General features: G+C 33.5%; 1 protein-coding gene across 1 annotated transcript; it reads left to right on the top strand.

Moving 5' to 3' along the window:
• The first annotated feature begins 6,224 nt into the window (after positions 1–6,224).
• On the top strand, positions 6,225–12,473 carry LOC117132737. The gene has a single exon (XM_033287609.1). The coding sequence runs from the start codon at positions 7,796–7,798 to the stop codon at positions 12,017–12,019; it is 4,224 nt and encodes a 1,407-aa protein (XP_033143500.1). The 5' UTR covers positions 6,225–7,795; the 3' UTR covers positions 12,020–12,473.
• The last annotated feature ends 558 nt before the right edge of the window (positions 12,474–13,031 follow it).

The following is a 13,031-nucleotide window of genomic DNA, read 5'->3' as shown; positions in this document are numbered from 1 at the left end:
GTTTTCTCATATCAATTATTATAATGATTTAGATTCGTTTACATAACCCAACTAATTTAGCCTCATAAATAATTCGCTAGAATTGCTTATTTCCATATCCTATTTACTATTTGAACTCCACGTATCCATCATACACGCACATCGCATAGAAGGAAGATCTTAGAATATGATACATTTTATAAACTTCCTAAAATCCCATATTCCATAAGATTCTATATTTATGTTAAAATCTCATCTAAATAGGAAAGTAATAAATACATTCAACCAGTAATTATAATCTTTGACTATAACCTTTCAAAGGGAATTGAAAAAAGGAAAAGTAAATCAAACTCTTCCAAAACCCTTATTCTCCTGCGGTAGAAAGGAGAAGACGTGAGAAAGACATAGGCTCCATCTGGTTCTTCTACATTTCGAAGCAGCATTCTTCTGGAATCAGTTGGTGGTGCGGATCTCTGTTTTAGCTGTATGGATAGCCTCCCCAATAACCAGCACATTGAAGTGCCAGGTAAATACTAAATCTCCTGAATGTTTCTCTCAAATAAAGAAAATTAGATGCATTCAGTATTGTTATTATGTTTTGGGTTATAATTATTTTGTACCAAAGAGTATGAACATTCAAACCATATCTAACCACAAATTGGTTTGGGTGGCAATTCTACTCATTCTGCATATAAAGTTGGTAACCTAGATTATAATTCAAAATTTTTTACATACGAACTACCCTGAAACCTTTGTTAATTCAGTATATGTTTTATACACGTTTTTGAGAGAGTAAATAGCACCATGTCATTGATTGGGTTTTTTACTACGTGGGAATTATTCCTTATGAATAGAAGGGATGATTATATAGTCAATGATATACAATGGCTATGTAAATCATGTTTCGTAAAAAACCAGTATATTGTATGCTCAGTGTCTTCGTTTATACAGACAAACTTTAATTATTTAGATAACTATAACCATATACTTAAATATCACGAATGTTAGTTTCAATTTTCCACGAATATAATATACTTATTAGTTTCCAAGTCTTCAGAATGGTATCTCTCGAGTTTTTTTTTCTACTCGAGTCTTACGGAAATGAAAGTTAATTATATATACATACTTAACTTACATGATAAGTATCGTACATATACCGTATTTGTTAGTTTATTCATTCAGGATTTTTTTGAATATTGTTGTCTTACCGTTGTATTCAATAACTTTTATACATAGTTTTTTTTTGCAAATTTACCGTTTTATAGAGATTAAACCAAAAACTCAATATTCTAATTTAAATATTTTATTAACCGGAAGAATTAATTTGTTTCTGATCTTGCGTCCAAATCTGTACAATAATATTTCTATATTTTCTGTATTTATAAAATATCATAAACAATTACATATATAAAAAAAAAGTCTGAGTCCTGAATTTTTGAAAATAAATCCATGTGTGTAATAAATATAGTTATAAATTCATGTACCTTATTACAATTTTTAAATCAAATGTTTTTTAGTGACATCTTCATTGCAACACATTCCCCAAAGAATTCACGAACTTCATGAAGGAGTTTCAGTACGTCCTATCATAGTATGTATAAGAAATGTTTGGGACATCAAAAAACACCAAACAGATAATACTCGAACTTCCATCGGCTTCCTGTGCTACGACCACCACGTAAGCCTTTTCTAAATATATATAATTGTTTTCCAATCCCCATATTTGATTTAAATAACTCACTGCTTACTTAGTTGGATTGGCACACCAAAATTTGTTCACACCCAGGGACAACTATTAGAAGGTCGGGTCACCGGAGACATTCAGCCAGATGATCCAAAAAACTTAATCGAAGGAGATACATATGAGTTCTCGAGATTTTCTGTCATCCATAATTCACGACAACGAAAACTCACCCAACTGCCTTACAATATTCAGATTAACCAAAAGACGATAGCATTGAATGTTACACTCGATGGTCCGATATTTTCAGTTCACAGTTTATCTCCTCAGAAATACAGAAATCTATTGCGGTTGGCCAGTTCGCCCACACACTTACCAGGTAAATATGGCATCTCAGTGTTAATTAAACAAATATGTATATTTATTCTAAAATAAATGTGCAGATGTCGTCGGACAGATAGTCATAATACAAAAAATAAAACCTCACCACCCAGAACTCAATATTGATGCCACGATTGGCCTACGGCTGAACAGGTTAGTCTAACACAATAGTTAACAACAAAATAATTATTATCTTCATACCACACGTCTATCTCAGGTCAACGATTGTTAAACTCATATTGTGCAACAAGCAAGCAGCAGATTTTAGCATCCTACAAAGCAAGAAGGATAGAAAATTTAAAGTTATGATCGTCACAAGCTTAATTCCTAAACTAATCCAAGGTAAATAATTCTATATAAAACAGCAAAAAATCATACATATATAAATTTTTTTTTATCACCATAATAATAATATCCAATATTTTGCAGGCAAGCTTATACTCCATTCAACACCAGCAACAATTTTCTACTTCAATAAATCAATTGATTACATAAAGCATTTCAAAAGGCGAATAAGAGATTACGCAAAAACATGCAGCACGGAGTGACCCTATTTCATGCATCATTCGGATTATTATTATCTCTCTCACAAAATTGATACCTAGATTTATTTTCATATAAAATTGTTTTATGATTCCTTTCCTTTAAAACCCTACTTCTATATAATAAATTAAAAAAGCGATGTCTAGATGTGATCGAGCAAAAAAAGGAATAATAGATCATGAAATTTCAAATAGATTTTAAAGACCTTTAATTTATATAATATTACAAAACTCTAAATTCTTTTATTATAATTAAAATTTTACCAACATATATATTAAAATAATATTCTGGAACGATATTCAACTGTAAGTTTTCAACAATTACACGTTAAAAAAATATTATTAAGTATGTTTCGTTTTCCGAAAATGGGATGTTTATATATTAAATAGGTTATTGGAGTACTTTTTCTTTTGCTGAATTTATTCGAGATAAGACTCCGACCTTTTGAAATAAGAGAATTTATGTTATATACATAATTATATTTATTACAAAACTCTAAAATCTCAGACTTGATTCAGGACTTACAGCAATTCATAATTTATTAATTAATTGTTGTAAGAAGAATTTATATACTTATTTAAAACCTTAAAGTAACATAACATCACCAACTCTATTAATACAGTGTAAAATAAATACTACAAAACTTTTGATAATATTAGAACTTCAATAAAACATCTGATAATATGTGTATATAATTTTATTTATGTACATATACATGCGGTGTATTCTGAAAGTATAAATACATGTATTTTTCTACATAGTTGAAAATGATGTAGTTTATGACTTTGAGCTATTTAAATTAAACTTCGTTGTTTTTAATATCTAAAATAAAATATAATTAACATAAACTAATTAAGTCTTACTTATAATACAATTCCTCATCTTTACTCATTTGAATTCATTTTGTTTCTGTTTTTTTTTTAAGAAACCAATTCAAGTTCTGAGTATATGAAATTGTTAAGTTTAAAATGAACTATATTTTTGATTAGGATCAATACTGAGCTTCTATTCTTATTTGTATGTTTGTAAATTAGGTTATTCAAAAATTAGTATGGATTTATTTATATATAATCTATTAAAAACGAAGTCATGATACCTTTATGTCTGATTTTTTCTATTTGAGAGATTCTTAAAATATTTATGGAATTTTACATAACTTAGTTATAATATTTTTTTTTGTTTAGAATATTTATAAATATCCTAAGAACAATGTTTAACCACATCTTTCAAACATTTTTAAAAATGTTTTAAAGTAATATTTTCGAAATATTTTTTTTTTGCAACTGTCCAAGTTGAAACATCTTTCTCCAATAATTTTAATTCATAATCCATAACTTCCCAAGACCACGAAATGTTTTACAAAATATGTAACTTATTTTCCATTAAACCTATATTAATTTTTTATTAGAAAACTTACATCTTGCCAACTATTTAACCCCCTGCATCATGTATCTATTGTACAACTCATCCATATATCTAGACAACTCCACTAATATCTAACCAGGGTCGTGCTCATCCCTGAATTGACCTGGACGTTTATATCACTGAGCTACGGGATAACCGAAGGGAGACAACTCCTAGCGAAAGAGATGACATATGTCCAATCTGTTGGGAAGAGTTTGGCACCGAATTGGATATCAACTCTTTGAGTTGTAATCATACCTACCATCATCACTGCATCTCAAACTGGGTTGAAAAAACTTTAACTTGCCCATATTGTAGAGCATTACTTGCTTAATACACAATAGATCCATTACTCATCTAATAATTGTTTCCCCCTGTTTTAAAATTTTAATTGAAAAAAATAATAAAAGTTATAATTGAATTGCATCCGAAGAGAATTATAATTATTACTATGTATAAATAAAGATGTGTCGGGTTTTAATTAGGAAAATGGTTTCAAAAGTGATACTATGATTTGTATTTGTATAAAATTAAGACAGACCCATATATATTGTTTTAGTTCGGAATCATTTTTAAAAAACCTGCTATTACTATTTCTACTATAGCTGGAATGATTAACATCCCAAATCAAGTTGTTATAATACTACAAATACAACAGTTATTATAAACCAAAGATAATAATTAAAATGTACTAACATCACCAAAACCATATTACGTAATTATGAAGATCAATTCAACCTTAGCGAATATGTCAAAAAATTAACATCCATCTATAAATGCTCATTAAAACCAACATTAAAAGAATTATATGCTCACTAAATCAAATAGCCTCAATTATCCTCCAAAGTATTATTAAATTATAAAAATTTATAGAAACAGAAAATATAGATAAACTTAGTGTATTATTATAGTTAATTTTTTCATTTCCTACCAGCTTATTTTGGCAAACCCAAAATTACAATCGTTATTAAATCGATAGAATTTTTTTGATAATTTTATGTTCTCAAAATTATTATAAGAGGATGAAAAGATCCAAAGAGAGAAAAAAGAACTATACAATTTTTTGGTTCCAGCCCCTACTTTTTCTAAAAAAACTTCTTCCTCCCATATTAAGCAGTTGCAAATGCATTATATAACTTATTTGGTTAGGATCTTCTACAAAAAACTTTTTAAATTAGTTCACAAATCAAGTTCGCTCACACCCTCATGTCGCACCATTATAAATCCAATATCTCACATAACAATAACTTAGATACGTTGACTTAAAAACTTCCGCTAACATAGAAATTTCAGCGAAACTGAAAAACTTTTAATAAAAAACTCATAAAATTAACGTTCAGTAATAAATGCTCATTCACAGCAAAGTTAAAAGACAAAATATCATATATTCAAACTCACTCTATTTACCACATTTCAACAAAGACTTTTCCAACCCAAATACCTCAACAATGAGTGACATACCACTTATATCTCATCGAAACTCACATCAAAGAAGATCTACAGGTTGAAACCCCAAGCAACCCCTTCAAATTTATTTGAATAAAAATTATTTTATTTGAAATCACATGTTACTACACATTTAATATTTTTTAACATAAAATTCAATATTCTAAATTAAATTTTTAAATAACAGACAAATTAATTTATTTTTAAACTCGAGACCAAATCCGTACAATAATGTTTCTATATATTCTGTATTTATAATATATCATTAACCATATTTTGACTATTTGGAAAGCAAAGGCGCTGTCTAGACGTGATTGAGCAAGAAAAATGAATAATGAAAGATGAAATTTCAAATCTATGGAGAAAATATAATTATATTTTTTAATTACATAATAGTTTTTTAAAGAAATAGTTAGTGTAAAAATAAAACTAAATCAGATATGCTCAACACAAACAGACATAAAAATAAGACATGATATTTGGATATATTTAAATAAATACTTTCAAATATATTAAATTCTTGATAATTTTCAAATTAAATAAACCGAAACTAAATTATTAAAAATAATATACAAATAAAATAAAATCAATATTTTGTAACATCAAAATAATAATTGAATACTAAATATATTATTTATTAAATAGATGAAATATTTTAAAGATTTCTTATTTATGAAATATTACAAAACTCCAAATTTGTTTATTACAATTAATATTCTACCATTAGCTAGATTAAATTAGTGTTCTATAACGTTTTTTAACTGTCAGTTTTCAACTATTATACGGAAAAAAAATAGATTTTATAATTTAAAAAATTAAGACCCACCTATATATTATTTTAGTTTGGAAATTTTTAAAAAATACTTGCTATTACGATTTCTAAAATAGCTGCAAAGATTAACTTACCAAATAAATTTATTTAGAATACTACAAATACAACAGTTATTGTAAACCAAAAATAAATATTAAAAAACAATTACCATTACCATTACTATTAAGCCCATTTCCAAAATCGTTTTATTTTGGGAACCATATTACCATTTCCTAGCTACTTATTTCACCCATTACTATTGTTATTAGTTTATTTAAATCATAGTTACATTGAGAGTAGAACATAAGAATATAAGAGTACATATATTTATACGTATAAATAAAAACGTGAATCACATATCAAATTAGATCAATACTATACACGAAACAGTGTATTACATTTTCATTATGAAATTGGATTAATACTATATTAAAAAGGATACTAATATTTTGAAATTGGAAAAACCTAATGCCCCACACTTATTTTTTTTTAATTAGAACGTTTCAAATTTCTATCTAACTATTTTATTACCTTCTACTTTAAATTTTAATCATAACTATAATATATTACTCAATGTAACCAAGAAAATAACATTATCAAAACTACAGGAGGATCCACGCAAAAGAGGAAACGAGGCCGACCACGTGGTTCGCTTAATAAACCAAAAGGTATATATTTACTACCCAATATACATAATCCCAAGACAAATTGTCTTAGCTCAATGATTAAACTTTGTACATTTTCAGTTCATCTGGTAAACGATCGTCCATCATTCAAACCAACATATTACGACTGTAAGTATATATGGATCATAGTATCATATCTTAAACCAAACTTACTCATCAAACAAACTAACTTCCCAGACTTAATTTAACAGGTGGCTGTGATGGCTGCGACTCATACAGTAAGAAATAATACTAACATGTGTATCTATCATGCTATATTCTTTTAAGCTAACCACTATTAATCTTAATAGTCAAGCAGAAAAATGCACGTAATATGAGAAAGGCCATTTTGCTATCCAAACGATCGTCGGCATCGTCACGAGGTACGCAAAACCGCTGACAAAATCTATTTCGATTTACTACATTTCTAATTCAAATTTACGTTATTTCTATATAGATATAAATGCTCCACCAAATCCACAAGGAACGCGTCGCACTCAACCAAAAAAGAAAGGTGCATACTACTCAGCCCCTATAGTTTCCCAGAAATATATATATATATATATATATATATATATATATATTTAATTTTTAAAATATATTTTCCAGCGTAATGGTGTTCCTTAAAATTAACTAAAATCAAATTTCGAACCAAATTCATTTTAACAAATAATTTTTAAAAAAAAACAAATATTACCGAAGGAAAAAAATAAAAAACTTTTTTTACCAAAATATAAAAAATAATAATTCCTTACCCTCTGTTAAACTCTTAATATTCAAATAAACTATGATTTAACGATTTGTAATAAATATTTTCCAGAAAAAGGTTCAACATCCCGACTATATGAAAACCGAATCTTAGCATGCTCAAAATGTGGTGCATTAATGTGGACTGCTGAAAGCACTGCTACAGACCCACGAACAGGTGAACCAACTTTCACCCTTTGCTGTAACCATGGCCAAATCAAGCTTCCGCCGATCAAACAGCCGCCAGCCCTATTAGAAAAACTTCTTCAAACCAGATGGTTTCGAGATACTATCCGAGTCTATAATTCTGTCCTTGCTTTTACATCCGTTGGAATGAAAATGGATTATAGTGTCGTCCACGCACCTGGTCCTTATACTATACGGATCCAAGGTCAAACCCACCACAGAATTGGCTCCCTCATACCGCGACAAGGCTGTCTCCCAGAATATCTCCAGCTTTACATATTTGACACAGCTAACGAACTCAAAAACCGCCTAAATGCGATGGGGCAAACCTCAGCAGAAGGTAACCTCGATGAACCAACGTTAGCCCTCCTAATCGAGATGATTGACGAGAACAATTGTCTAGCAAAGATCTTTCGTCGTGCACGAGACCACTACGAGAGCGTCGGGTCAGAGTTTACTATTAGATTAGTCCAAGATAAAGGGAAGGGGAAAGAATACGATCTTCCAACTACAAGCGAGGTGGCAGGTCTTATCGTGGGGGATATGACATCAACAATTGGAGAACGAGATATAGTGGTTCAGTTTCAATCTGACACTTTACAGCAGTTGCGTGACGATCACCCTCTATATATGAGCCTCCAATACCCTCTTTTGTTTCCGTATGGTGAATATGGGTTTCACACAGAAATTCCCCTGCATCTTGAGACAGGCACTTCAAGAACAAGGCAATTCGTGACCATCCGTCAATACTACGCTTCTCTGATCCAAACACGTCCTAACCAAGGAATGACTTTGATCAAAGGCGGTCGTCTCCTCCATCAATTTATTGTGGACGTTTATACAGCGATTGAAGAAGACCGACTGAGGTGGGCGAGAAATAACCAAGAAATCTTGCGGGCTGAGCTCTACAGCAATGTCCTTGATGCTGTAAGCAAAGGTGACACTGATGCTAAAATTATTGGCCAGAGATTTATACTACCGCCAAGTTTCACCGGAGGCCCCCGGTACTTAGTTGAGAAATACCACGATGCTATGGCTATTTGCAGAGAATTCGGCAATCCAGATTTGTTTATCACGATGACGGCCAATCCCAACTGGAGCGAGATTAAAGAACATCTTCAGAAATACGGTGGAGATTCCCCTAATGATAGACCAGACATTGAATGTCGGGTTTTTAAGATGAAGCTAGATCAACTGCTCAAGGATTTCAAAGCGGGAACTTTTTTCAAGCCATACAAGGCAGCTCTCCACCGAATAGAGTTTCAAAAAAGAGGTCTCCCTCATGCACATATATTATTATGGTTAGGAAACTCTACCAGAACACCGAGTGCAGAAGAAGTGGATGAAATAATTTCGGCCGAGCTCCCGAACAAAGAGGAGGACCCAGTTGCTTACGACTTAGTCACAAAACACATGATCCACGGTCCATGTGGGCTCTTCAATCCGAAGTCACCATGCATGGAAAACAATGTGTGCACGAAAAAGTATCCTCGGCCGAATAACGACAACACTTCGATTGACAAATCCGGGTATGTGCTATATCGTCGGCGCCGAACCGATAATACGTGTACACTAAAGGCTGGAGCTGTACTAGACAACACTTTCGTCGTACCTCATAACATTGAGCTTCTGAAGAAGTATGAAGCTCATATTAATGTTGAATGGTGTAATCGGACAAGCGCGGTGAAATACTTATTCAAGTACATAACCAAAGGCGTCGACCGAGCAACCGCTGTTATTGAGAAAGGAAATACAGCAGCTACATCCGACGCCACAGGATCCGGAGGATCAAAAGAGAAAGTCCTAAGGCAACGCAATGAAATCCAAGACTACATCGAAGCCCGATATTTATCAGCTTGTGAGTCTATGTGGCGAACTTTCGCATTCCACATACACAAAAGAAAGCCATCAGTTGAAAAGCTTATCATTCACTTGGAAGGCGAACATAATATTACGGTTAAATCAACCGACAACCTCGGCCGTGTAATCCATAAACCAGGTATCGAGAAGACGATGTTCACCGAATGGATGGTTTTATGCAGAAGGTCAGCGTTTGCCCGGACACTGACATATGTGCAGATCCCTGAATATTTTGTATGGAACAACAGTGCTAAGGTGTGGACCGAGCGTAAGAAAGGAAAATCCATTGGCCGAGTCGTAGCTGTCCATCCTTCAGCAGGTGATCGATACTACCTGAGGGTCCTCATTAATAAGATTAAGGGTCCTAGAAGTTACGACGAGCTAAGAACATACAACGACGTGAAATACCCGGACTTCAAATCAGTGTGTCACGCACGAGGTCTTTTGGACAATGATGTTGAATGGCTCGAGAGTATGTCAGAGGGTGCTCGAACGGCAAGCCCATACCAGCTTCGTGATTTGTTCGTCAAATTCCTAAACAACTGCTTCGTTGCAAGCCCTAAAGGACTATGGGAACACTCATGGAAATCAATGAGCGAGGACATACTTCACAAGAGGCAAAGGATCCTGGGCCACGCGAATCTGGAACTGGACGATAATACCCTGGAGCAATACACATTGATAGAAGTTGAAAAGTTGATGCGCATGCAAGATCGCTCTTTAAACGATTTTAAGGATATGCCGAAGATCAACCCTGTTTTGCTCAAAGAGTTGGGGAACAGTTTGTGGAACCAAGAAATGGATTACGATGTTGCAGAGGAAACACTAAGACATGACAAGCAATACAAATTGCTGAATGCTGAGCAACTTGCAATCTATGAATCAGTCTTAAACTCTGTTGATAAGAAAGAAGGAAAACTTTTCTTCGTATATGGCGCAGGGGGCACAGGAAAAACATTTCTGTACCAGACTATTATATCCAGACTTCGGTCAAGAAAACAAATTGTCCTCCCAGTTGCTTCTTCGGGAATAGCCGCATTGCTACTCCCAAACGGGAGGACAGCTCATTCTCGCTTCAATATTCCATTGAAGCTCGACGAAGATAAGCTTTGCAACATCAAACCAGGTACAATGCTTGCTGAACTAATTGAGGAAACAGACCTCATAATTTGGGATGAGGCACCTATGACACACAAACATGCTTTCGAAGCATTAGACAAGTCGTTGAAGGACATTATGTCTATCAAAAATCCACCCGCAAAGAATCAGCCTTTTGGCGGCAAAACAGTTATGTTAGGGGGTGATTTCAGACAGATCCTACCAGTCATTCCGCAAGGTAGAAGAGCTGATACCGTACTAGCTTCGATAAGCCATTCATATCTATGGAATAGCTGCCACAAGTTCTCTTTGAAAACAAATATGCGAGTCAATCAGGATGAGAAAGAGTTTTCTGAATGGCTTCTCAGAGTCGGGGAAGGTCGTCTAGGAGCAGAACAAGAATATAAGGAGGATGGGTACCATGACCAACTCATAGATATCGATGACTCATTGATTTGTCAGAGTTTTGTTGACCCATTGAAAGAAGTTGTTGATGCTGCATATGGACAAATCAGCAGCCCAATGAATTCCAAGACTTCCTACACCGATAAAGCTATCCTCACACCCCGTAACGAAACCGTTGATGAAATCAATGCTTACACAATCTCACGGACCGACGGGGTATCAAGAGATTACTACAGCTCAGACAGCTTCGAGTTATCAGATACTTCATCAGATCAAAATGAGACACTATACTCCATTGAGTATCTTAACTCACTGGAATACTCGGGTTTGCCTTCGCACAAACTTACTCTGAAAGTTGGTGCCCCAGTTATGCTTCTCAGGAACATAAATCAGAAAAAGGGATTATGCAATGGTACACGGATGATCCTAACCCACGTTGGTGAACGCGTTCTGAAGGCCGAGATCATCACCGGATCCCACATTGGAGAAGAGGTCTTGATCCCAAGAATTGTGCTTCTGTATGATGAAACAAAATTACCGTTCACATTACGTCGGCGGCAATTTCCTATCAGATTATGTTACGCAATGACAATCAACAAAAGTCAAGGACAGAGTTTAAAAGAGGTCATCTTATATCTGCCTCAGCCAGTCTTCTCTCATGGCCAACTTTACGTGGCCCTCTCCCGTGTCACAAGCAAAGCAGGATTAACGATCATCAAAACTGAAGATCCACACCAGCTGAAAGTGAAGAACATAGTCTACAAAGAAATATTCAGAGGCCTTCATCCCGAGACAGGTAATTTAAATAAATAATTTTTTCCTCCCATCTTTTTCAGAAATCTGATAAAAATATTATATTCACAGATTAGCTATCGCGAAAATATCGACCAAGCGATGATACAAACCAATAAAGAAGGGACTTGCACTCAGGTTTACCCCCCCAAAACCAGGTACAAAACATTTAATAAAAAAACAAAACTACAATATTCAACTAAACATATGCTGACTAACTATTCATATCCAATTTCAGGTCCTTTATTGCTCAGTCCCTCAAAATAATTCTGATATGCGAAAGACTTAATCTGCTTCCTCCATTATCTACTTTAATTAGAGCTTTTACAATTTTTAAACATTTGCGTAAACTCGATATACAACACACTTTTCTGCGTTCAAAGATTCAACACCAAAATTTATTGTGATATTTTGGTTCAACATTTTCATATAAGATAACCCGGGCGTAGCCCGGGAACGAACCTAGTTCAAATAATTTGCCACCGCCCTAATTTAACAGGAGTATACAAATAACCGTAAAGATAATGTATGGTTTCGAAAATGTATAACATGCAATGCAGTATCTCATAAAGCTTTTGAATCGTATATAAGCCTAGATTCTTTCTGTAACTAGTAATGGCATTTTACCTCGTTCTTTATTGATATTTTATCATTACAATTTTGTACAGTTCAAATTATTTTCTAGTTAATAGATTTTACCGCATTAATATATTTTTTTAAAAATGTTTTTGTTAGTAATGTTTTCTTTGCTCTATTACCCGACCACACTGACGAGATAACTTGATTTACAAGCCACTGAATGTTTGAAATTTGATTCAAGACTCAACATCCGTTAAAAGTGTGCACCTAGTTTTTCCATAGTATCAAATATAACGAACAATTAGTGACTACTTAAGTACCTCCTGGCCGGTAAAATGCCAACCCCGGGGCCGTAGGAGTTGGCGGCGCCAGATCGCAACGACTCAGCAACGGCTTCCTCAGCCTCAGCGGAAGTCTTGAAGCAAGGGTAGACGATAGGGTCACAGTGACCCAG

Source organism: Brassica rapa, chromosome A03 (assembly GCF_000309985.2).
Source record: "Brassica rapa cultivar Chiifu-401-42 chromosome A03, CAAS_Brap_v3.01, whole genome shotgun sequence".
Classification (NCBI taxonomy): domain Eukaryota; kingdom Viridiplantae; phylum Streptophyta; class Magnoliopsida; order Brassicales; family Brassicaceae; genus Brassica; species Brassica rapa.
Note: the sequence above shows the minus strand (reverse complement) of the source record. Positions and strands in the feature narration are given on the sequence as shown.

Bases quoted from the DNA above. Each gene is read 5' to 3' on its own strand.
- LOC117132737 (XM_033287609.1), top strand. From the start codon at position 7,796: ATGTGGACTGCTGAAAGCACTGCTACAGACCCACGAACAGGTGAACCA.